At 46.3% G+C, this 26,506-nt stretch overlaps 1 protein-coding gene across 3 annotated transcripts; it reads left to right on the top strand.

The window, feature by feature from the left end:
- Positions 1-1,646: 1,646 nt before the first annotated feature.
- GJA4 (gap junction protein alpha 4) lies at positions 1,647-19,601 on the top strand. 3 transcript variants are annotated; one of them, XM_036444460.2, is made up of 4 exons: positions 1,647-2,009; positions 2,196-2,325; positions 7,488-7,492; positions 18,087-19,601. In XM_036444460.2, exons 1-4 carry the CDS (start codon positions 1,988-1,990, stop codon positions 19,091-19,093), a joined length of 1,164 nt encoding a protein of 387 aa, XP_036300353.1. In that variant the 5' UTR covers positions 1,647-1,987; the 3' UTR covers positions 19,094-19,601. The 3 variants fall into 3 exon arrangements, with proteins under 3 accessions (XP_036300353.1, XP_036300355.1, XP_036300354.1); XM_036444462.2 differs by lacking the exons at positions 1,647-2,009; positions 2,196-2,325; positions 7,488-7,492 and adding an exon at positions 4,854-5,922; XM_036444461.2 differs by lacking the exons at positions 1,647-2,009; positions 2,196-2,325; positions 7,488-7,492 and adding an exon at positions 16,883-16,991.
- Positions 19,602-26,506: the final 6,905 nt, after the last annotated feature.

Below are 26,506 nucleotides of genomic sequence, written 5' to 3'. Positions count from 1 at the left end.
GATGTGGCCACAAGAGGGCGCTATGCTCCCGCTACAGCCGTTCTAGTGATCTTACAGGGAGGCAGTCCTGAGCGCACACAATCACTGCCTTCTCATTGTAGACAAATCACAGTCCCTCCTCTGTGACCCAGGCACTGCCATCCACAACCGCAACCCCACCCTGTGTACACAAAATCCCTGTTAGTCATACTCTCACTCCTTATGCATATATGCTCCCAGCAGGCCCGTTGTCTCCCCTACAGGCACGTGTTCCCTGCCTCACCCAAGCATTATTCAGCCCTTTTCGTTTTCCTGAGCATTTTCTCCACACCGGGCCCATGGCAGGATGCTGGGACTGCAGAGGGGGTAGGACCTGAGCCCAAGGAGCTCAGAGCCTGGGGGAGAGAGAAACAAACTCTTCTGCACTAAGAGCCTTCTGGGGGGCTCAGCCCCTCTCCCAGCACTGTGTGAGGACCTGAAACTTAGGGGACACCAACACCAAGGCCAGACCAGGATGGGAAGCGGAAGAGGCACAATGGCTATCCTGGCCTAGAGGAACATGTGGTGACGATTAAAGCCAAGGCCAGGAGCCAGAAACCCAGGAGGCAGCCCAGGGCCAATGCAGGCGGGGAGAGGCCGGATCATTGTGCAGACACAGGGGCTGTGATTCATATTTGCTCTCAAGTGCAGCCATTTGTGAGATGGATAAGCCAGCCAAGTTTACGGTCCCTGGGCAGGGCTGGCATCCACCCTCCAGGTCTGAATCATGGCTTAGCCACTTCCGGATCCCAGCTTCACCGTGCTACACCTTGGCAAACTTTCAGAATCTCTGTCTTGTCGCCAATACAATGGGAACCGTATCCATCAGGGTCCTGGAGGGAACCAGAGGGCACAGTCAAACCAAATAATGTCAGCGAGTTTCCCGGAGGGGCTGTTATAAAAGGAATGGGCATGAGTCAGGAAACCCATGAAGGGTAACTTCCGTATGCTGGGGCTAGTGCCAGAGGAGCAATGGACAGGGTTGCCACACAGGTGCTGCATCCAATCAAATAAATAGTCCAACTTCACTCTCCCATCCCCTGCTCACTTGCCCAACTGACCCAACCCAACCAGAAGCCAGAGATCCAGGGGGCAGTGAGCCTCCCGGGGCACAAGGCAGGGTGGAGAAGGGGGAAGAGTAGATCAAAGGAAACATATTCATGCTAGCACTCAGGACATACCTAGCAGGCGTCCTCAAACTTTTTAAAGTGGGGGCCAGATACGGTCCCTCAGAGAGCTGGAGGGCCGGACTATATGAACTACTAATTCCTACTGTAACACCTCGGCTGCGCTCACTGCCCAAAAAACCTGGCAGGCCGGATCAGACTCCTCTGCGGGCCGCATGTGGCCCACGGGCCGTAGTTTGAAGACCCCTGTGTAGAGGTAAAAAGAAACACTGCAGGTAAGGCATTAGTACAGAGCTAACAGCATAGCCAGTAACTATCCGAGTACATGCATGCTCAGGAAAGTCTCTGCCTGATCCCCAGGCCACATGGGACCTCAGCCCCAGCTTGGATTGGATGTTAGCAAAGGTCTTAGGGAGAAAGGATCTCCACCTATCCGCCATCATGCACTCCAGTATCTTCCAGGACATGCTGGCTGCCTGGCCAAGGATGGCTTAGAAATCAGAATGGACTGAGCTTCCAGCCCGACCCTGCTTCTCCAGGCTGCAGTCCAGGTCCATGGATGAGGGACATTCCAGTCCTGGACATCCTGCCTTAAGGCCTGGGAGCTATTTTGAGCTTCACAGCTTACTGTTCTCATCCAGTATGTGTTGGGCTAATGTTCATTACCCAGAGTCCCCCAGTGCACATCACTATCACCAGAAGATAGCTCTCAAGTCCCCTTGGCTTTCTCTGCTCAGGGTACACACCTGTTTCTTCCTCCCTCGATAGCATGAGCCTCCTTCAATCGTGCATCTGATAGATTTCAATTTTATATACACAGCCTTCAAGTCCACATCTACTGAATGAGAAAACAGCCACCCTGCAGCTGAGGTAAATGGGAGATTACTTTGTATTCATCACCCTGGTCCAAGTCCCATTATGGACTGAATTTCTGCATTCCCCCAAAATTCCTTTGTTGAAATCCTAACCCCCAGTGTGATGGCATTAGGAGGTAGCTCCTTTGGGAGGTGACTAGGCCATGAGGATGGAGCTCTCACGAATGGGATTAGTGCCCTTATAAGAAGAGACAAGAGAAGGATGAGGACAGGTTGAGAAGACAGCCCTGTGCAAACCAGGAAGAGGGCAGTCTCCAAGAATCTAACCATGCAGGATCCCTGATCTCACTCCAGCCTCCAGGACAGTGAGCAATGTATTTCTCTTGGGTAAGCCCCCCAGTCTGTACTATTCTGTTATAGCAGCCTGAGCTGACTTGGACCTCCTCATCAGCTCTCACCTGGATTACGGCAACAGTCTCCCGCCTGCAGTCCCCTGACCCTGGAAAGCAGACACTGGGGAAGGGTTAAGAGTGCAAAGGGTGTTCTGGGGTTAAATACCTGTGAATGAAAAGGGGAGGAAGTAGATTGAGCAACAAGACCTGTGGCAGGGAGCTCTCCATCCAGAGACAAAGATTGTCTATTAGAGCACCCCGCATTGGGTGGCAGGGGTTGGCTCACTCATTGCCTGGGGCCACCCCACACAGAAATTGGCCACCTGGGCAGCTGAAGCAGACCTGAAAGCGCTAATGCTGGAGGCTGTCAGCTGACCAGATTCCCCATAGTTAGACAGCAAGTCCTATAGTAAAGGGGGGCCTCCACTGCTCATCACCCACCTCCACAGTGTATTCCCAGCACAGCAGCCAGGTGATCTCGTCAAAACCGAAGTCAGGCAATGTCACTCCTCTGCCCAAAACCTCCAAAGGCCCCTCATGAACCCAGACAACAAAAGGGTCCAGGCTGCCTGTCACTCCTTAGGCCAATTAAGCAGAGACAGGGTTGAATCGTATATGAGCATTTATTCCAATAATGTGGACAGTATGGGAGAGCAGCAGGCCATCCATGAAAAATCTGTTCAAACACCTCCTCCTAACTGGCTGATTATATAGGAACTAGAGGCCTGGTGCACAAAATTCGTGCATGGGTGGGGTCTCTAGGCCTGGCAGGTGATCAGGGCCAATCACTTCCTCCTTCCCTCACTGCCTGAGTCCACTGCCACCCACCAATACCCCACCCCTGTTCCCTTTTCCAGCCCTGATCAGGTAATCGGGACCTGCCTGCCAGAAAGGGGCAGGCGGAGGGAGGAGAGCCCATCAGCAATTGGGGCCTGTGGGCTGGAGCATCTTCCACATTGTGTGTCTGGCCCTGGTGGTCAATGTGCATCATAGCAACCACCAGTTTTTCAGGTTGTTTCATTGTAAAGATCATTTAGGCTTTTATATACTAGAGACCCAGTGCACTAATTTTATTATATATCGATAGATAAATAAGGAAGAAAGGCTGCATGAAAGGGGGGGAGGAGGGGGGGGAGAGAAACAGGTCTGACCCCAGGGTCTGAGGTCCCTGGGTCTCCTTCCAGAATCTTGAAATCTGATAACAAGGTAGTTAACTTACAATGGTGTTAAAACCCAGCCTGCCAGCCAGGACCCAAGTATAGTCAGCATTCCTGAGGCAAACACCCTGAGGGGGTTCAGAGTCTAGGCACAGCTACCAACTCAAATTGTCTGCTGTCCTTTATTTTCAAAATGTATTTTCTTTTCAGAGCAATGGACTCATCCTAGCCCCAAGGTGTTGCTTATCTTTTTACAGCTCTGTTTTTCCTTCTTGCACCACATCCTCCAGTTTCCCAGGGTCTGTAAGATAACCTCTTATCTGTAATCGGTAAAGTGAATAATCATTAAACAACTGTGGTCCTATTCTATATATATATATATATATATATATATATATATATATATATATATATATTATTGATTTTTTACAGAGAGGAAGAGAGAGGGATAGAGACTTAGAAACATCAATGAGAGAGAAATATCAATCAGCTGCCTCTTCCACACCCCCTACTGGGGATATGCCCGCAACCAAGGTACATGCCCCTGACCAGAATCGAACCTGGGACCTTTCAGTCCGCAGACTGACGCTCTATCCACTGAGCCAAACCGCTTTCAGCCAAGGGTACCACTTTTTTAAGGGTACCCTTAAAATGCCATTTTCAAGCGTACACTCTTTTATGTATTTATTTAACACGAGTAAAATAAAATAAAAATGCAATTTCTCCAGGAGCCCTTGAGCCCCTGAGAGCATAAAGGAACGCCTAACCCGGTGGAGGATAGCCAGGGGACTTCTGGGACAAGGCTACAGGGAGCAAAGGCCTGATCAGCTGGTAGGATCCAGCATGTAGGGTGCTCCAGGCACAGGGAACAGTATGGACACAGCAAGAGTGCATACTCAGTGGATAGAGCGTCGGCTCAGTGGATAGAGCGTCGGCCTGTGGATTGAAAGGTCCTAGGTTCGATTTCAGTCAAGGGCATGTACCTTGGTTGCGGGCACATCCCCAGTAGGGGGTGTGCAAGAGGCAGTTGATCGATGTTTCTCTCTCATTGATGTTTCTAACTCTTTATCCCTCTCTCTTTCTCTCTGTAAAAAAATCAATAATATATATATATATATATATATATATATATATATATATATATATATATTTTTTTTTTTTTTTTTTTTTTTTTTTTAAAGAGTACATAGAGAACCAGTCAAGTCTGGCTGGATCACGAAATGAAAGAGAAGAGGGATGAGGCTGGAGAAGTGATCCAGGCCAGGAGGTTGCAGGGAGTCACAAAAGGGTTTAATCAGGGCAGTGGTCTGTCAGGGAAGGGTGGAGGCTGGGTTGGAGGGGTTCTGATCAGGGAAGGGTAGAGGCTGGGAGACCATCTGGGAGGCCACTGAGATGGTGGCCCCCACAGGATCAGGGCAATGGGAATGGAGAGAGGGGTGGGGTTCCAGGGATATTTTCCAGGTGAAAGCACCAGGTTATGGGGATCACTGTCTTGGCTGAACCTCCTTTCCCTGGGAAGGGACCAGGTCATTCAAACCTTGATCTCCAGAGCTTCTAAAGAAGCAGTGTGAGCAGGGTGAAGGCAGCCTTGACACTGCCTCCCTTCCTCCCTGCTTTCCAACGGATAGATCCAAAGGACATTGGGAGCGCCTGGGCCTTGCCGCAGGAGCGGAACGCTGGGAGCAGAACCAGCCTCTAGGGATCTCTGTTCTCACGACCTCCGGGATCAAAACCAAGCAGGCCCAGTTATCAGTTTGGGAATCCAGAAGACTCAGCTCAGACTGATCCTGAAGTTCTGAGGTAAGCCTGTTAGGTAGGACGTTAGTCATGAGCGGCCGGGGTGGGGCCTGCCCTGGAGTCCCGACAGGGGTCAGACCAGCACGGCCTTCAGACCACCCCTCTATGGCTGGCCCAGCAGCCAGCAGACTGCCAGCGGGCCTGTCCAGAACCTGCAGGTCCAGAACCAGCCTGTTCTTGGTGCAATCTCGGAGGAAAAGGACATGACCTCTGTGTGACCTTACTAGGGCCCTGGACTAATTATAATAAAATTTGCATTGTAGTTTTGACCACCCCCTCACACCCCTCCACCCAACCCTGGAGTGTTTGTCTGTATGCTTTATGGCTAAGAGCATGCGCAGAAGATATATTTTCTGTCAATCATCCCTGAATGCAAATGAAAGTCTCCACCCATAAAATTCCTCATAGAAACTATATAACTCAGGAGTTTGGGACATTCTCTCTCTTGACTGGCCTCCTTCTCACTAGCAGTATATCTTCAATATATCCCACTCTGCTGTACTTTCATTTTCGGTGATCTTAAAATCTTTCCTGATTCAACGAGAAGAACCGAGGTCCTAGCCGTAACCTCAACTGGTAACATCTTTTTGGTGCCGCTACTCAGATTGCACAAACCGTAAGTCCTTGAGTCTGGAGAAAGCTGCTTTGCTTTTCCTTCTTTTCCAGGATTGGGAGGGCGAGGCAACACAGAAAATAGTACCTCCTGCTTACCTCTGCCCTCAGACTGTAGGGGACATCATTAAATTGGCTCCCCATAACCTGTACCTAGAGACACCCACTCTTTGCAGAAAAGAACAGATCTAATACTGAAACTCCCAGCCGGCTTTTTAGATCCTCCCAGAAGAGCCCACAAAAGCACATTTTCTCCATCCAGAAGATACAGGCTTTCTGGGAAATTGGAACCTTAACTCCATCTTTACTAGACCACTAATTCCTGATCACAGCCTTAAAACACTTTTTAGGGATAGGAGTTGTCTTAGGAATAATCCCAGGGTCCTTATTACCTTCTTTTCTGCCCCGCCCTGGAGGCCTTCCACATCTATTTAGACTGTATGAAACCCCAAAGGGTCTGGGCAGATAACATCCATGGGCCAGCAGATAACATTCATTCTTCCAGCTGGATCCATTGGGTAAATCTTTTTGTCTATCGCCTGCAACATCTCTCAGGATTTAACTGGGTCAAGTCTCTACAGCCCTTGGCGGGAAGTACCGCGGTAGAATTTCTACCTGTCAGGGATTATGGCAGGCACAGTGTTCCCACAATCTGGACAATGTAAAAACTCTCAGAATAGGAGTCTACCTCTATGAGTGGATCACAGGGGTCCAGCCGAAATGGCATAGGCATCATCAAAGGAATACATAAGATATTATGCAGAAGGACAAGGTATGAGGCAACTAGGAAATAAAGGGCACCTAAATTCACCTCAAGCCATTAGTCCTTCCATTTACTGTCTACTGCCTCATTTACATCAAGACCCTGTTAGCAAAACCCTCCTCTACACTAGAAAACCCCTTTACACTGTTGAACCGCGCTCAGCTCCACTTTGGCCACGCCAGCACAGCCAAGGGTTTGGCGAGCCTGAGGGAGGGCGGTGAAGGATGAAGAAAAAGACAGACAAAGAGAACAAGCTGGGTCTAGGTGGATCTGTACCTGGCTGAAGCCACAGAACAGATCCAGACTGCAAAGCTGATGCTTTCTTTATAGTCAGGGGGAATCAAGGTAATTTACGATGTTCTTATAAGTTTCACTTTTTTGGCAGCACTTGCTGCCTCTCCCACAGCCCATTAGTTACCCAGGAAAGATCTAGGGAGCAGTCACAATATCAAGCTTAATTATGCTTAGAGGACTGTGCCCTCCAAGCTAGGACTTGTTTGCGACTTTGCCAGCAGGTCAATCCAAACCCTATAATGGCTCCCTACACACTGTTGTCTCCTCTGGACACACTAGCATGCCCTCTCTCTCTCTCTCTTTCTCTCTCTCTCTCTCTCTCTCTCTCTCTCTCTCTCTCTCTCTCTCTCTCTCTCTCTCTCTCTCTCTTTTTCTTTCCTTCTGCTGCTTTGTCCTAGTCGAGCAGATTTACCTGTTCCCAGATTCCTGGACATATCCCACCCCAACCAGGTCTGCAGAGACACTCATCACTCAGAAAGGCTTGATTTCCCCTCCTCTCGAATTATGGTGAGAATAGGTGGTGCCCTCAGTCTCTCATCATCCCTGCCAAATGCCTGAGATTTCAGATGCCTTTGAGCCCTGGGACCCCAAGCTCCAGAATTGACCCCAGGACACTGGGATCTCTAATTCCTGACCTTTTCTTCCTTCCAGATGGGAAATCGACAAATATACCAGGCAGGAGTCCCCTGGCCTGTGTCTTGGCTAACTGGGCGTGATTTGACTCCTAGACCTTCAAAAAGAAAAGAGTAATTTTCTATTATGGTTGGGTCTGGCCACAACATAAGCTCCCCGATGGGGAATCATGGCCTTAAATGATTCTGTCTGAAGGATACCAAGCCCTCACACCCACATCACAGACTTCTTATTCTGGGACCCTGGGTGGACATCCACCTCTCTCAGCCAACAGCTAGCAAGTATGGGAACCCAAAGTCTCACAACAGCCCTGATCAGCTTTAAGCAGCCAGAGTGGTCTTCTCCCAAAAGTCCTCAAAGAACTGCGATCCCATACCTTGAGCAGGGAAATGTTAGGTAGGAAGTGAGGCATGAGCAGCTGGGGTGTGCCTGCCCTGGGGTTCTGTTGAGATCAGACCAACACTGCCTCAGACCACCTCTCTATAGATGGGCCAGCAGGCAGGTCCAGAACCATGTGATTTTTGGAGCAAGCACAGGGGAAAAAGGACATGACCTCTATGCAATCTTACTAGGGCCTTGGACTAATTATAATAAACTGTGCATTGCAATTTTGATCCCCCGCCCCCATGAGTTTTTCCTATATGCATTATGGGTAAGGAGAATGTGTAGAAGAAATAGTTACATAACCCTTTTTTAATCATCCCAGAATGCAACTGAAAATCATTCAGAAAATTCACCATTTAAACCATATAACTCAGAAGTGTGGGGCCATTGTCTCAACTGCCTGCTCCTCCCTTGATGTGTATATTCAATAAACCCCACATTGCTTTACTTTCATTTTTGTTGACCTTAAAATCTTTTCTGCATCAATGAGAAGAACCAAGGTCCTAGCCAGTAACCCCAGTTGGTAACAAGCCCACTCTACTTGCTGCCCAAAAAAGTCCTGCCAGGGCTGAAGATGGGACCCTCAGGAACCCTGGAGCACTAGGAGTCCAAGGACTAAATCCTACTATTAAGAAGCAGGAATCCTTCTGCCACCAGCCCCCACTTGCAACATTCCCACTACCATTCCTGAGCTTCCTCCCTACCACCACCCTTTCTGCTCTGTAGATATAAGAAACATAAAAACCTGTAAGAATTAAATGAAGGATACACATGGAAGCAAGATCTCAATAGACTATCCTAGTAAGATAAATGCTTCTTTTGTGCATTTGGAATTAAGGAGAGACCCTGAAAAAGATCATGTAAAGGTGGGAGAAAACCAAGCAAGGCCATGTGATTACAGGAGCGTTAATGAGCGTGTGCTCTCTTGAGGGTGTTCACCCAGTGGAAGGAGGAGTCTGAAAGAGGCATTTCAAAGAGGCACTAACCTTGATGCACAGAAACAATGGAAAGGGCTAAAGGCAAAGATAAGCCTTTAACGTAAGAAGTCATATGTCTAGGCTATTGACAACTCACCATGTCCTGCCTAGTTAGGAATTTATGATCAAATCAGCTTGTGAGGTTACGAAAGGTTAAAGTTGGTGGTGCACAGGCAGGCTAAATAGCCATCTCAGATAATGATTAGAGAAAAGTTGAATTTATTTAATGAAAGGGGGGTAGGAGAAGAGGATATCCAAAGGGAAGGGCTGCACAGAGAAAAGGAGGCCTTGGAGACAGGTTCGGGGGATAAGCCCAGGACAAGCTGCCACTGCCCATTGCTCCCTTGGTTGCAAGTCTCATGGGGTCCCTTAGAGGCTATGGGTTACGTGCCTGTGAGGGAATGAGAGGGAAAAGAGAATGGCATGGGGGTGCTCCTTGGAGGAAGAGGGCACACTGGGTCCTTTGTCCTGGGCATATTTATCTCTTTCTTGCAGGTGAAAATCTTAGGGGAGAACTCACAGGAGGGGTCTCAATAGAATATTTATCAGCTTCCCAGGTGTGCTCTTTCAGGGTCATGGTTTCCATTGACTGGTCAATGCCAGGGCAGGGGGTCATTAGTCAATATAGCTGGTCCTGGGTCACAGCATCACTTGTCTGGTTTTGCTGCTTTTCTGGACCTGGAGCTCAAATACAACTGAGGCCTAGATGTAAAAGGGAGGAAAAGGTCAGGGGGTCTAAACTGCCAGACCAGCAATATGAAAAATCAGGGGTCCAAACCACATGGCCAGTGATCTGCTAGGGGAGAATAGGTTACCCTGAGGGCAAGATTCTTATTTTCCCAGTTTTGCCCCTTGGTAGGCATCTGGATCTTTCTGCCCCGGTGAGTTTCTGTACCTGGCCCATCGTCTAACATTCCCCCCTCAAGGACTTTTGACACTGAATTATCTCAGAGAAAATGGGTTCAGGATCTCTTCTGTAGCTGTTTCCTGCTGAAATGTGGCAACATTTTCCTTCAGAGCCAAAAGATCCTTGCTCTCTCTGTGTGAGGGACAAGGCGACCTGGGCACAGAAGGAGGTTGTAATGGTGTCTAGGGTGGTATTTCATGAGTACAAGTAGGACTTGTAATCTGGTGGAGACAAACGGTGTCACAAATTTTTTTATCAGGGCAAAAGCTAGAACAAGAATTATGATAAATGGTATGGTGGAAGGAATGAAACATTAGTTCTAATAATTCTAAGTAAAAGGATAGGAAAAAAATGAAACATTAATTTGGAGGGTAGTAGTCAAATATTTAAGAAAACTAGATAAATTCAGGATCCAGTTCAATTTATAAATGAAAAATAAAACTTTGAATCTAATATTTACAACTGTGTATTATAGAATCTATTGAAAAACAAATTTCCCCCTAAAATTATTCTCGTTTTTATTAAAGAGCTAAATTAAGACCAAATTACTTACTGTATTAAGTCTAGTTACCATTTGGCCTGATCATTTGCATAAACACAATAAGAATAGCAATCAATTATGCAAGCTTTTAAAAATCTGCTTTGCTGGAATCTCATGATTGAGCTTTAATTAGCCCCTCAGGACAAAAAAGCTGAGCCATTTAGCTGCCATCAGGTTTGCCTGCAATATTTATAGACTTGGATGAATTCCTTAAGTTCTTGAGGTCCCCATTGATGTCTTAAGGTTCCTTCCTTGCCATCTCTCAGGAAAGCAAACTGTGTTCCTTACCTGGAAAGGTTACTGTGAATCATAGGAACAAACAAGGTACTGGGCTTTCTCCAAAGGGCTCTTATTGGTTTCAAAGTCAATCTTCATTCCTTAAAGCTTTCTGGTGACAGCCAGAGTCCAGGCACATATTTTTCAGACATGACATCTCAGTCAAAGTCTTGATTAATAAAACCACAACTGAAAACGAGTCTTATTAAATTTATGCAAAGAAACATATTGCCATGACTCATTCATTAAGAATTGCCAAATTCTGGAGGGATGAGATAGGGAGAAAAATAGAAAAGCTTCCATATTGCTTATATAAACTAATAAAAGAGAAAGATGCAAATTTACCATACTTTTGTGATGCCCACCAGCCCATCAGGAGTGAGTATGCAAATTGACCCAACAAAGATGATGAGTTAATTTGCATACATAGTCGCTGAGTGGGATGGTGGAAAGGTGGCTCTGGCAGGAGTGAATGCGGTGCTGGTAGCCAGGGGAAGGAAGGCCCATTCTTGCACAAATCTTCATGCATTGGGCCTCTAGTGAAGATATAATTTACCAAATTATTCTAGGGAAATAAAAACAAGCTTTCTTATATCTGAAAGACAGAAAGCTTTCCATATAACTAATCTTTTGTTTGTCCTGATTATTTGCCAGTATTTTATGTTTTCAGTCATTCTTTACAGTTCTATATTTTACTTACTTTAAAGAGATGACCACTTAGTAATTTAGAGTAAGCCAGTGTTCTTGTTATGAATCTTTTCAAAAACTTAACTAACAGACAACAAGATTGCACACACAGCCCACAAAGGGGTATACCAAGAGTGTCCACTTCAGGTAACTGGGAGGCTGACCCACTGGGCCCTCCTAGGATACCTAGCACACAAAGCCTCTCCAACAACTCAGGGAAGCAGCCAAAATGAGGGGACAAAGAGTCAGGTCACAAATGAAGGAAATGGAGGAAAGAAAACGACTGGATATAGAGTTCAAAACCAGTTATAAGGTTTTTCAAGAATTTCCTACAAAGGCCAATAAATTTAATGAGACTCTTGAGGATATGAAAAAGGATCAACTAGAAATTAAGCATACATTGACTAAAGTAAAAAATATTATACAGAGACCTAAAAGCAGACTAAAGGATTGCAAGAACCAAGTCAAATATTTGGAATACAAAGAAGCAAAAAGCACTCCTCCAGAAAAGAAAAAAGAATCCAAAAAGTTGAAGATAGTGTAAGAAGCCTCTGGGACAACTTCAAGTGTACCAACATCAGAATTATGGGGGTACCAGAAGAAGAGAGAAAGCAAGATACTGAAAACCTATCTGAAGAAGTAGTAACTGAAAACTTATCCCACAAGTTCAGGAAGTGCACAGAACCCCAAACAAAAGGAATCCAAAGAGGACTACACCAAGACACATCAAAATTAAAATGCCAATAGCAAAAGACACAGAGAGAATATTAAAAGCAGCAAGAGAAAAATAGTTAGTTACCTACAAGAGAGCACCCACATGATTATCAGCTGATTTCTCAACAGAAACTATGCAGACCAGACAGGAGTGGCAAGAAATATTCAAAGTGATGAATTGCAAGAACCTACAACCAAGATTACTCTTTCCAGCAAAGCTATTATTCAGAATTGAAGGTCAGATAAAGAGCTTCACAGATAAGAAAAAAGATAAAGGAGTTCATCAGCACCAAACCAGAATTATATGAAATGCTGAAAGGTATTCTTTAAGAAGAGGAAGAAAAAGAAGAAAAAGATAAAGATAAAAAATTATGAACAACAAATATGTATCTATCAATAAGTGAATCTAAAAACCAAGGGTATAGCCAAAACCGGTTTGGCTCAATGGATAGAGTGTCAGCCTGTGGACTGAAAGGTCCCAGGTTCAATTCCAGTCAAGGGCATGTATCTTGGTTGCAGGCACATCCCCAGAAGAGGCAGCTGATGGATGATTCTCTCTCATTGATGTTTTTAACTTTCTATCCCTCTCTCTTCCTTTCTGTAAAAAATCAATAAAATATATTTTTTTAAATAAATTAAAACCAAGGGAATAAAAAATCTGATGAACAGTATTAACTGGTGAATATAATAGAATCAGGGACATAGAAAGGGAGTGGGCTGACAATTCTTTGGGGAATAGGGGCGTGGGGGTGAGGGTAAAGACTGGACAAAAAGCGTACACCAATGGATGAGGACGGGGGTGGGGGGAAGGGGAGGAGGTAAAGGCAGAGGGTAGGGTAAGAATCTGGTGGAGGGGAGCTCTGGGAGGGTAAAGAGGAACAATTATAATAATCTGAACAATAAAGATTTATTAAAACCTAAATTGTTTTAAAAACTAACCAACACATTTGTAAATGCATCAGAGCAAAACAATGATGGCCTATAAATGACATATTTAAGTGACATGGTTATAGTTTTGACCATAAAACAATTGACAAAGAACCTTGCCATTTTGTAGGATATAATATTCCAAGATAATAATTTCCTGATAAATAATAATTATTATGAAATCACATAAGAGAACAATATAAAGTTTATATTCTTAGGTTTAATATAGAGTTTTATAATACATAAAGAACAAACAACTTATAAGATTTTAAAAAGGAGCATATGGCTCTTGAAAGTATGCATGGAGCACTGTACACAATTCATAAACACCCCAGTGTGTGGATCACAAATATCTGGAGTTCTACTGCCAAATGCTGGTCCAGTGTCACCGACAAGATACCTGTTACTCCTGAGAATTTCCTGTTTGAACTCAGCTCTGAATCTTTACAAGTTCCTTCCTAGAGCAGACTGAAATTTTTATTCATTTTAATAAAATATGTATTCAAATAAAACATAGTTAATATTACTAATTTTTATTTGACAAAGCTTCCCATGTAACTTTCCAAGTATATTAAAGAGGCCTAATTAGTTTAGAAACTTAGGAGAGAGAATGAATCCTTGAGGTGTTTCAGGGCCCACTGTAATAACTCAAAGTCATTTCTCTGTTAAAAAAAAAAAAAAAGAAAGAAAGAAAGAAAGAAAAAAGAAAGTCTTTTGAAATTTAAGCTTTGGGCGCTAGCCGGTTTGGCTCAGTGTATAGAGTGTTGGCCCATGGACTGTAGGGTCATGGGTTCAATTCCTGTCAAGGACACATACCTCAGTTGCAAGCTCGATCCCCCGACCCTGTTGGGGCATGCAGGAGGCAACCAATAGATGTGTCGTGTCTTGCATCATGCTTCTTTCTCTCTGTCTCTCCCCATCTCTTCCACTCTCTCTAAAACTCAATTGAAAAATATCCTCATAGGATTAACAAACAAACAAAAAAAAGAGAAAGAAATTTAAACTTTGGGAAGGTTGTCAAATATACTTAACCAAAAGATCCTATAAAATAAAACCCTAATATGCAAATCAATCGAACAGTGGAACAAGTGGTCACTATGATGCACACTGACCACCAGGGGACAGACACCTTATGCAGAAACTGCCCCCTAGTGGTCTGTGTACTCCCACAGGGGAAACGCTGCTCAGTCAGAAGCCGGGCTCACAGCTGGCAAGCACAGCAGCAGTGGCAGGAGCCTCTCCAGGAATGTCCACCTGCTGGCTTAGAGCCTAAGCCAGCAGGCAGACATCCCCTGAGGGGTCTCAAGAAAGTGCAGCCCAGGCTGAGGGACCACCCCTCCCCCTGCCCCAGGTCCTCTAGCTATATTATAACTCTAGGTAAAAACAAATGTATATATTATGGTAATAACTTCAAAGGTTATTAATTAAACTTAAACTGTTTTTAATATTAAATATTTTGTCTAGACCATAATATCCTATTTAATTTATATAAGTATTTAACCTCTGTAGGCCAATAAAACATTATACCCTAGTGGTGCCATCTGGAGGCAGAAAACACATATACAGGCAAATACATGAAGACCATACACATGATTTAAATTATTATTATTTGTAGAGAAGATATAGTGCAATCTTAGGGGAGGCCCCAGGAGAGGTCTCAATAGAATATTCATCAGCTTCCCAGATGTGCTTTTTCAGGGTCATGGTCTCTACAGATTGGTCAATACCAGGGCAGGGGGCCATTAGTCAGTGTAGCTGGTCCTGAGGCAGCCATGACATCACTTGTCTGCTTTTGCTGCTTTTCTGGACCTGGAGCTGAAATACAACTGAGGCCTAGATATTATCGTTAGGGAGGAAAAGGTCAGGGGGTCTAAACTGCCAGACCAGCAATATGAAAGATCAGGGGTCCAAACCACTGGACCAGTGAGCTGCTAGGAGAGGATAGGTGATCCTGAGGACAAATTTTTTGTTTTCCCAGTTTTGCCCCCTGCTAGGCATCTGGAGCCTTCTGCCCTGGCAAGTTTCTGTACCTGGCCGATCATCCTTGCTCTGGTGATCTAACAGTTACTTTCCATAGAAGCTCTAAATTTTTTTGGTCCACAGCTCCCACTAAGACCAACCCTCAGATCCATTTTGTCACATGATTTTAGCCACCACTCAACTTGAAAATTTTCTGTGTATCAATAATTGCTATGTGCTCTCACTGGATCGCCTATCAACCCTGCACAGTATTATTATTATCCTCCTTATGCAGAGGAAGAAACTGAGGCACAGGGGTTTGTACAACATGCCTCAGGGCAAGGGGTCCACAGCAAGGTCTCAATTTCGGCTCTACTGCTTCTGCCCACCAAGGCCAGCACTCTGGAGACTGTGGCCAAGGTCTCAGGACCTGGCAGCCCCAGGTCCTCGGGCGTCTGCACTTTCTGTTCCTTCTGCCTAAAATCCTCTTCCCCCACCCCCCCCCCCCCCCCCCCCCACTCCCAACCTGGCTAAGTCTCCTCCAGGAAAGGTTTCTAACCAAGTCCCCTATGAGTCCCCCTGTCCTTCTCAGGAGAACTTTGCCCATTTCCCATTTTACTGTTATCCCGAGCGCTGATATGTTCCCTTCCCACCTGTTCCAGCTAGTGTGAGAGCTGGTGGCCAGCGATCACATCTGGCTGGTTATGGTGGAATCCCTGGCTCCATGCCACAGAGACCTTCATTAATATTCAGCAACAGGTTGAAGCCGGAATGAGCGATGGGGAGCTCTGGCTGCCCCACCCTCCCATTTAGCACCATGAAGATGGGATTCACACTAAAGATCCAGAAATTGCCCCCTCCCCCGGTTGTCAAGTGGAGCATGGGAGTTTGGGTGACTTTTGGTTGTGTAGTAGGGATGTTTGAGCATTCTGCAAGGATACAGGCTCCATCACAGTCTCTAGGGAGGGCGCTGTGGTTCCCCATGTCCTAATGAGCCTTTATTGCCTGCCCTGGCCCAGTGCTGGGGAGGGGGAGGGGGGTGTGAAGGAAGGGGACACCATGGCTGCATAACAAATGCGTGGTCTCCCTTCTCATCAAGGACAACAGGCCCCCAGAGTGGAGGAAAGGCCCTGTTACATAACATTTCCCAGGCTCGGAGCCTGAAGAGGCTTACAACTCCAGCATTAATCACAGCATTAATCAAGAGTTTATTATGGGAACGTACATTACTCAGAGGAGGCACGTCATATGGGAAGGAAGATGTGAGCATACTCCAGCCCTCCTGGCAAGTGCTAAACTGTCATATCGGACAGGTCAGAACGGATCCGGGCGCTGGGCATGCCGCACCCCAGACAAGAGGGAAATGCCTGACACAGGCATGTCTGTGGGGGCAGGGCACCAGGCTGTTCCTGGAACCAGCGCGTGTGGAGCCCAGGGGTGGGGTCGATCTGTTTGGGGCGGGGGAGATGCGGATTTAGGAGACTCTGTCTCCCTCGGGTGGCGTCTGGCATCCAAGTATAGGATCTGGCAGCAATCACATCTTAGAACAGTTTGCTCCCCACTCCCATCCCTATCCCCACCTGCCCACCCTCACACCCTCTCGGGCCAGTTGCGGGATCAGCAAATTCCTGCTGTAATACTTTCGAATACCCCGGTTCCACCCCGCCCTGAAAAACTTTGTTCCATCCCCAAAGAAACTGCGGCCGGGAGAGTTAAGGCCTGGAGTACCGTTAGCTGGAGGGGGGGCGAGCCCCTGCACCCTCATCTCCAGCGCCATCCCCCGCCCCAGCCCCTTCCAGGAGAGTCCTGTGGGAGCCTCGGCTGCACCTCCTGTCCCATCCCATCCCCCCGGCTCTGAGAAACCGCCCGCTGCCCTCCCGCCCCGCTTCCTGCCCCGCCCCTCGGCGCTATTTAAGGCGCCCCGGCCTCCAGGCGGGGTCCCAGCAGGGCTCCCGGGCGCCGCTCGGCCACCGCGTCCCCGCCAGCACCTGGGCCGCCTGGCAGGCAGGCGGTGAGTGCGCTTGGGGGCTGGGGTTGCTGCTTAGTTGGGGGGAGTGAGGGCGGTGGGGTACCAACCACCTTAGCGGCATTCATCCAGGCTGCCCGTGGACAGGCTTTGTGCCAAGCAAGGTTCCTATCCCCTTTCATTATATCCTTATAACCGCAGGAGACAGGAATATTATTTATTATTATCATTATTATTATTATTATTAATTATTTCCATTTTACAAGAGAAGTGCTGAGAGGTTCTCCCATAAGCGAGGTCTCAGTTTGTAAGAGGGAGTCGGGATGGGAACCCAGGTCTGGTTCCTCTGCTCCTCCTTTCCCTTCCGCCCCGGGCCCCAAGATGGCTTCGCCCCGGGCCCCAAGATGTTCTGGAAGCCGTGTGGCCTGTGCCGCTCCCCTGCTCTCCTGCTGTGACAATTGGGCAGCAATAGCGTGTGTGTGTGTGTGTGTGTGTGTGTGTGTGTGTGTGTGTGTGTGTAGGGGGTGTCTTGGGATGGAGGGAGGGGGCAGGATCAAGCGTCCATCCTGAAGGGCAGGTCCCGATTGCTGGCAGGTGGAGCTCACACAGGATGCTGTCTAACGTTCCTCCTGCCACAAACTCAAAAGTTAGAATGAGATCAGAGGAAGGGAGTGGAGACCCCGGGCTTTGGGTACCCTGAGAAGCTGAGGATCGCACCACCACCCTCTCCCCCTGTCTGGGGACAGCCTGTCCTGGACAGAAGGGACGAGGGACACGGCACAGCTGTGTGACCTTGGATATGTTCCTCTGATGCTCCATTCCCAGAGTCTCAGGGGCCTCAACTTGAGCTGAGTCTTTTTTTGGGGACTGTGGTCACCCTGGGACTCCGGCTGGGAACAAGAGGGACCCAGATGTGTGACTAGACGGGACCTCTGCCAGCGGCACTTAGCAGCCATCATCCGAAGATGTGCTTTTAGTCCTGACCACCCTGCTGGGTGTGAGCCCTCAGGCCAGTCCCTTCCCTGTCCTGAGCCTCAGTTTCCCTGTAGATAAAAGGGCATGGCCCGCCTCACTGCAGGCTTGTTGCTAGGCCAGCCGAGAAGGATGCCTTGCTGACCCGTGTTTTCTGTCTCCCTGCAGACAGAAGCCCAGGAGCCATGGGTGACTGGGGATTCCTGGAAAAGTTGCTGGACCAGGTCCAGCAGCACTCCACCGTGGTGGGCAAGATCTGGCTGACCGTGCTCTTCATCTTCCGCATCCTCATCCTGGGCCTGGCCGGCGAGTCCGTGTGGGGTGACGAGCAGTCGGATTTCCTGTGCAACACGGCCCAGCCGGGCTGCACCAACGTCTGCTACGACCAGGCCTTCCCCATCTCCCACATCCGCTACTGGGTGCTGCAGTTCCTCTTTGTCAGCACGCCCACCCTCATCTACCTGGCCCACGTCATCCACCTGTCTCGGCGCGAGGAGCGGCTGCGGCAGAAGGAGGAGGAGCTGCGGGCGATGCCGCACAAGGACCCGTGCGTGGAAAGGACGTTGGCATCCATAGAGCGTCAGATGGCCAAGATCTCGGTGGCCGAGGATGGTCGCATGCGGATCCGAGGGGCGCTGATGGGCACCTACGTGGTCAGCGTGATCTGCAAGAGCGTACTCGAGGCAGGCTTCCTGTACGGCCAGTGGCGTCTCTACGGCTGGACCATGGCCCCCTTGTATGTGTGCCACCGCTTGCCCTGCCCCCACTCGGTGGACTGCTATGTCTCTCGCCCCACCGAGAAGACTATCTTCATCATCTTCATGCAGGTGGTCGGGTTCATCTCCCTGCTGCTCAACCTGCTGGAGCTGGTGCACCTGCTGTACCGCTACCTCACAAGGAGACTGAAGGCCCAGCAGGGCCAGAATGCCGCCCTGGCTCAGGGCACCAGCCCGGAGCCCTACGCTAACCAGGTCTTCTACCTCCCCATGGGCAAGGAGCCCTCATCCGAGCCATGCCCCGTCTACAGCGGGCTCTCGTCCAGTGAGCAGAACTGGGCCAACCTGACCACGGAGGAGAGGCTGGCTGCTTCTAGGCCACCCCCCTTTGTGGACCCGTACCCCGAGAGTAGCCAGAAATACCCCAGCAGCCATGCCTCTAAGAAACAATATCTGTAGGAACCTGGGGCTTATGTCACCCGACAGCAGGGCCTCGGAAGTCTGGCTGCCTTGGGCGCCCCTCCTTGAAGGCTCTGCAGAGATGACTAGGGCAGGGGAAGCGGGTGCTTGCTGGCCATGGGCCTCACTATCAGTTGTTCTTGGACACCTGGGGCCTTCCTAGTGACCAGATGACAGCTCATGGTTTCCCCTCCAGAGCCTGGCTTTGCCGCAGGAACAGACAGAGCCAGCTCGGGGTGCTCCTGACCAACGGCTTCAGCCCTCTGGCCTTTTTCACTTTGTCCAGAGGGGCCCGAAGCCAAGTGACTCCACCCCCACCATCATGGAACTTTCTCCTCCACCCAGGTTGTCCTCGGCACCCTCTCCTGACAGGAAGAGCCTGGACCAGGCCGCTGGGTAGGCCTGGATTACACACGCAGCACCTGTCAGGGAGGCTGGTGTCTTGTTCTCATCACTCCTTCCTGGTTCCGCTGTTTATGCTTCTAAAATAAACAGAACTTGGTCACAAGCGAGGTGTGTGTATTGATGCTGTCGGGAGGTGCATGAGGGTGGGAGCTGAGGGGTGGCCTTGCTTTCCCCAGATAATCTGCCTTTGGCCTCTGCAACCCCAACTCCCGCAAGCACTTTTCACCTTCCAACTCGTACACCCTGCCTCTCAGCAGCCCTGAGTGCTAAACAGTCTGCCTTTTGAAATGCCTCAGGCATCATCCTTTTTCATCCCCTGCCTCAGCCCCTCATGCCAAAGCAGTGTGTGTCCTGGGCCTGCCCCCAGGGCCATGGAGTGCCCCAGCCCCTCCACCCCCTGCAGTGTGCAAATGGGCTGGGGCTGCGGGTGGGGGTGGAGGTGTTTAAGGGCAACAATAGTGTATTGGGGATAGAGGACTATGCAGAATGATGGGGTGTGGAGGGGCAGGGCTGTAGGGAGAAGATCCAGTGAGGAGTGGCTGTAAGCCTCATCCCACCGGTGTTCATTTCCTAGCGCTGTAATAACACGGAGTAGGGCCTTCAAAAACAGATACTTATTCTCTCACAGTTCGGGAAGTTGGAAGGTCGAGATCAAGGTGTGGGCAGGATTGGTTCCTCCTGAGAGGTGTGAGGGAGAATCTGTTCCATGCCTTTAGCTTCTGGTGGGTGGCTGGCTTTCTTTGGTTTACAGAAGCATCTCCCCCACCTCGGCCTTCCTCTTCATACATTGTCCCTGTGCATGCGTCTGTCTCTAGGGGTAAACTTCTTTTTATTTGATTGATAAACATAGTTTTATTGATTTCAGACAGGGAGAGAGAACTAGAAACATCAATGATGAGAGAGAATCATTGATCGGCTGCCTCCTGCACGCCCCACACTAGGGATCGAGTCACAACCTGGGCATGTGCCCTGACAGGGAATCAAACTGTGACCTCCTGGTTCATAGGTCGATGCTCAACCACTGAGCCAACTTTTTATTTTATTTATTTATTTTTAAATATATTTTTATTGATTTCAGAGAGGAGGGGAGAGGAAGAGACAGAAACATCAATGATGAAAGAGAATCATTGATCGGCTGCCCTCTGCATGCTCCCTCCTGGGGATTGAGCCTATGACCCAGGCATGTGCCCTTGACCAGAATCAAACCGGGGACCCTTCAGTCCTCAGGCTGACGCTCTATCCACTGAGCCAAACCAGCTAGGGCTAAACTTCTTTTTATAAAGACACTAATCATATTGGATTAGGGCCACCCTAATGACTACATTTCAACTTGATCACCTCTGTAAAGACCCTATTTCTAAATAAGGTCATTCAACTGGTGGTTGAGACGTCAGCATACCTTTTGGGGGTAGACAATTCAACTATATCACTCCCTACCAGCTCCACCTCACCTCCAAGCACTTGTTGGGGGAGGCCAAGGATGACGTTAAGTATGTATTAGACTCAGGCATCTCCCTGTAGATGTGGCCTGGATGGAATACAGAAGGGTCACATCTCACTTCTTCCTTCTTTGTCCTCCCACCAGCCTATCCTTCACACTACCAAAATCAAAGTGGGATACAGGCAACTCTCAGTCACAGGAGGAACCATAGGACGTTGACTCCTGGAACCCATCCTTCGTAGTCACTTGACTGTGGTCCTTTCCCCTTGCTGGGCCTCATTTTCCCTATCGTGAAATATAAGTGTTGAGTGGGACACAGGTAGATGACTATTAGGTATGAGGAGCATTGCACGGAGGAACTTGTCACTCATCATTGATCTAAAGCTCACAGGTGATGTGCTATTTTCCGTGAATTAAAACAGACTCAAGATTGTTTCTATAATAGGATATATCTATTCATCTACACACAGCATCATGTGCCCATCACCCCAAGCAAAGTCTCTTTCAGTCACTTGAGTTCCACATTGCCTTCCTGAGTAAGAAGAAAGAAAAAGGGGGAGGAGGGGGTTTGGGATTATGTGAGTGCACTGGGAATTCTGCATAACCCCAAGTCATCCCATTGGGACCCATGGGAGCATGTGAATGTCATGGGCATGAGTAAACAAAGGAGACAGTGGTTGGGCTGAGTGATGGCAAAACTTCTTCCCAGCCTGGCTGGTGTGGTTGAGCTTCAACCTATGAACTAGGAGGTCACAGTTCAATTCCCAGTGAGGATACATGCTAAGATTTCAGTTTCGATCCCCCGTGTGTGGGCGCACAGGAGTCAGCCAATCAGTGATTCTCTCTCATCACTGATGTTTCTTTCTCTCCCTCTCCCTTTCTCTCTGAAATTAACAAAAATGTATTAGAAGAAGAAGAAGAAGAAGAAAAAAAAAAACTTCCCAATTGAATATGCCGGCTCACTGACCACCAGGTTGCTGACCTCATGATTCTCACAGTGACCTCCAGGGCCTTGACTGGGGTTCCTTCATTTCCTTTTCACACTGGGCCACTGATGTTTGCAGGAAGAAGAATCCACCCCAGGACTGTTAGAACTTCTGTCTCACCTTCCAGCTTCTCCCACCAGCCCTGGCTCTGACCTCAAGGGCCATACGAAACTCAGGTACTCTGCTCTTTCCATACAAACACTGCAGCCATGTGGAAAAAGCCACCAGGCCTGTCCTGGGCCTGTGCTTCTCCTACTCCCCCAGCTGACACTGGTTTGCAGAAGTCTCTGGCAAACCTGCAGCTTGTCTTCTTTCCTCTTAACATGTGTCCCCCTCCTCTGGGTGCTAGACATGATGCTCCAAGTGGTCAGAATCCAGATTATCACCTCTTGCCTCAAAATTTCTACCTTTATTGTTTTATTGAATTTATGGGGGTGACATTGGTTTGCAAAACCATATAGGTTTTAAGTGTACAAGTCAATAAAACTTCATCTACACACAGCATCATGTGCCCATCACCCCAAGCAAAGTCTCTTTCAGTCCCCGTTTTTCCTCCCTTTGCTCACATCCACCTTGCTTCCTCTGGCTATCACCACACTGTTGTCTGTGTCTGTGTGTTATATGTATACTAGAGGCCCAATACACGGGTAGGGTTCCTCGGCCTAGCCAGCGATCAGTCCTGATCAGGGCCTATTGGGTCCAGCTGGCTAGGGAGGGACAGCAGGAGGGCTCCAGGGTGTGTTTGGCCCTCTTGCCCAGTCCCAGTGGGCAGGACCCCAGCAGCAACTAACCAACCAGTCAGAGCATCTTCCCCCTGGTGGCCAGTGAGCATCATAGCAACTGGTCAAGTGGTCAACAGAATGGTCAACCAATTGGTCAGGCTCTTAGCATATTACGCTTTTATTACATAGGATATGTCTTTTTGGTTAACCCTTCACCTTCTAGATTCAGCGCTTCCCTCTGACAGTTGTCAGCCTGTTCCATGTATCCATGCCTCTGTTTCTATTTTGCCCATCAGTTTATTTTATTCATTAGATTCCACATATAAGTGAGATCATATGGTATTTTTCTTTCTCTGACTGGTTTATCTTACTTAGAATAATAATCTCCAGGTGCATCCAAGCAATTGCAAAAAGGTAAAATTTCCTTCTTTTTCAGAGGTGCATAGTATTTCATTGTGTAAATTACCACAGCTTTCATTACCGACTCTTCTGTTGATGGGCATTTGAGCTGTTTTCAGATCTTGGCTATTTTTAATAATTCTGTAATGAATGTAGGTGTGAATATATTCTTTCAAATTAATTGTTTCCAGTTTCTTAGGACATATGGCCAGAAGTGGGATCACTGGGTCAAAGCAGTTTCATTTTTAATTTTTTGAGGAAAACCCATACTGTTTTCCACAGTGGCTGCACCGTCTGCATTCTTAGCAATAGTGCACAAGGGTTCCCTTTTCTTCACATCCTCACCAGCACTTGTTGTTTGTTGATTTGTTGATAATAGCCAATCTGGCAGGTATGAAATAATATCTCATTGTGGCGTGTTTTTTTAAATATATTTTATTGATTTCAGAGAAGAAGGGAGAGGGAGAAGGAGAGGAAGATAGAAAGATCAATGATGAGAATAATTCATCAGCTGCCTCCTACGGTCCACTGGGGATAGACTCTACAACCTAGGCATGTGCCCTTGATTGAAATTGAACCCGGAACGCTTCAATCTGCAGACCTATGCTGTATCCACTGAGCCAAACCAGCTAGGGCTCATTGTGGTTTTAATTTGCCACTCTCTGATGATTGTGACATTGAGCACTTTTTCATATGTCTATTGGCCATCTATATGTCCTCTCTAGAGAAGAATCTATTCAAGTCCTTCACCCATTTTTTAATTGGGTTGTTTGTCTTTCTGGTGTTGAGTTGTGTAAATTCTTTATATATTTTGGAAATTAATCCCTTATCAGATATATCATTGGCAAATGCAGTGGGTTCCCTTTTCTTTGTTAATGCTTTCTTTTGCTGTGCAAAAGCCTTTTAGTTTGATGTAGTCCCATTTATTTTTTCCATTGTCTCCCTTAACCAAGGAGATACTAGTATATCAGCAAAACTATTGCAATGTGAGATGCCTGAGATTTTACTACCTATTTCTCTTCCAGGATTTGTATGGTTTTGTAACTTACATTTAAGTCTTTTATTCATTTTGAGTTTATTCTTGTATATGGTATAAATTGGTGGTCTAGTTGCAGTTTTTTGCATATACCTGTCCAATTTTCCCAACAACATTTACTGAAGAGACTGTCTTTACCTCATTGTATGCTTTTACCTCTTTTGTGAAATATTAATTGAGCTTAATGGCTTGTGTTTGTTTCTGGGTTCTCTGTTCTGTTCTCTTGATCAATGTGCCTGTTCTGATGCCAGCATCATGCTGTTTTAATTACAGTGGCTTTGTAATATAGTTTGATATCTGGTATTGTGACACTCCCCTCCCTCCCAACTTTGTCTTCTTTCTCAAGATTGCTGAGGCTATTTTGGATTCCATACATTTTTGGAATATTTGTTCTATTGAATAGATCTGTGAAATATGCCATTGGAATTGCATTGATTCTATACAGTGCTTTGGGTGATATGGATATTTTAATGGTTTTAATTCTTCCAATCCATGAACACAATAAATGCTTTCACTTATTTGTATCTTCCTCAATTTTTTCTTCAATAGCCTATAATTTTCTAAGTACAGGTCTTTTACCTCTTTATTTATTTCTAGGTACCTTATTTTGTTGCTGTTGTTGCAATAGTAAATGGAGTTTTCTTAATTTCTCTTTCTGACCGTTCATCATTGGTGTATAAAAATACCACCAATTTCTGAATATTAATTTTGTATCCTGCTACTTTGCCAAATTTATTTGTTAGATCTATTAGGTTGTGTGTTTTTTGATGGAGCCTTAAGGTTTTCTATGTCATGTCATCTGAGCATAATGACAGTTTTACTTCCTCCTTTCCAATTTGGATGCCTTTTATGTTTTCTTCTTGTCTGATGGCTGTGGCTAGGATTTCCAGTACTATGTTTAATAAAAATGGTAAAAGTAGACATCTCTGTCTTGTTCTCTATCTTAAGGAAAACACTTTTAGTTTGTGCCCAATGAGTATGATGGTGGTTGTGGGTTTGTCATATATGGCCTTTATTATGTTGAGGTATAATCCCTCTGTTCCCACTTTGCTGAGAGTTTTTATCATAAATGGGTACTGGATTTTATAAAATGCTTTTTCTTCATCTATTGATATGATTGTGTGATTTTTATCCTTCATTTTGTTTATGTGATGTATCACATTTATTGATTTGCAAATATTCTACCAACCTTGCATTCCCAGAACAAATCCCACTTGATCATGGTGCATGATCTTTTTCATATATTGCTAGATCTGGCTCATTAATATTTTGCTGAAGATTTTAGCATTTATGTTTATTAGGAATACTGGCCTATAAATTTCTTTCTTTGTATTGTTTTTATCTGGGTTCCGACTTAGTATAATGCCGGCTTCACAAAAAAGAGTTTGGAAGTCTTCCCTCCTCTTGAATTTTTTGGAATAGTTTGAGGAAGATAGATGATAGTTTTTTGAATGTTTGGTAAAATTTGCCTGTGAAGCCATCTGGTCCAGGACTTTTGTTTATTGGGAGTTTTTGTTTTGTTTTGTTTTGTTTTGTTTTACTACTTCAAGTTCATTAGTTGTAGTTGGTCTATTTAGGGCTTTTTTATTCTTCCTGATTCAGTTTTGGAAGATAATATGCTTCTAGGAATTTATCCATTTCACCCAGGTTTTCCAATTTGTTGGCATATAGTTGTTCATAATATTTTCTTTCAATCCTTTTTTTGTATGTCAATTGTCACTTCTCCTCTTTCATTACTGATTTTATTTATTTGGGTCCTCTCTTTTATTTTCTTGATGAATCTGGTTAAAGGTTCATCAAGTGTGATTGTCTTTTCAAAGAACCAGTTTTGCGGTACTTTTTTCATTGATCTTTTATACTGTGTTTTAGTTTCCATGTCATTTATTTCCTTCCTACTACTTACTCTAGGCTTTGTTTGTTGTTTTTCTAGTTCTTTTAGGTGTAAAGTTAGGTTGTTTATTTGAGATTTTTCTTGTTTCTTGAGGTAAGAATAATGCTATGAACTTCCCTCTCTGGACTGCTTTTGCTGTGCCCAATAGATTTTGGGTTGTTGTGTGTTCATCTTCGTTTGTTTCCAAGTAATTTCTATTTCTTCATTGATCTCACTGGTAACCCATTCATTGTTTAATAACATGCCATTTAGCCTCCATGTGTTTAAATGTCTCTCGATTTTTTATTGTATTTAATTTTTAGTTTCATACCACTGTAGTCCAAGAAGATGCTTAATATGATTTGTCTTCTTAAATTTGTTAAGACTTATTTTGTGTCCTGACATGTGGTCTATCTCTGAGAATGTTCCATGCTGCTTTGGGATGAAATGTGTTATCTAAAGTTGCTATTGCCTTGTTGATTGTTTTTGTCTGCAAGATCTATCCACTGATTACAGTGGGATGTTAAAATCCTCTACTATAGCCCTACCTGGTT

Source organism: Pipistrellus kuhlii, unplaced genomic scaffold, assembly GCF_014108245.1.
Source record: "Pipistrellus kuhlii isolate mPipKuh1 unplaced genomic scaffold, mPipKuh1.p scaffold_m20_p_2, whole genome shotgun sequence".
NCBI classification, from domain to species: Eukaryota; Metazoa; Chordata; class Mammalia; order Chiroptera; family Vespertilionidae; genus Pipistrellus; species Pipistrellus kuhlii.
The sequence above is the reverse complement of the archived record's forward strand: the minus strand, read 5'-3'. Positions and strand labels throughout refer to the sequence as shown.

Excerpts from the sequence above, each read along its gene's own strand:
- GJA4 (XM_036444460.2), top strand. The coding sequence starts at position 1,988 with ATGAGAAAACAGCCACCCTGCA. Across the intron at positions 2,010-2,195 it reads GAGAAAACAGCCACCCTGCA|GCCCTTATAAGAAGAGACAA; the intron begins GCTGAGGTAAAT and ends AATGGGATTAGT.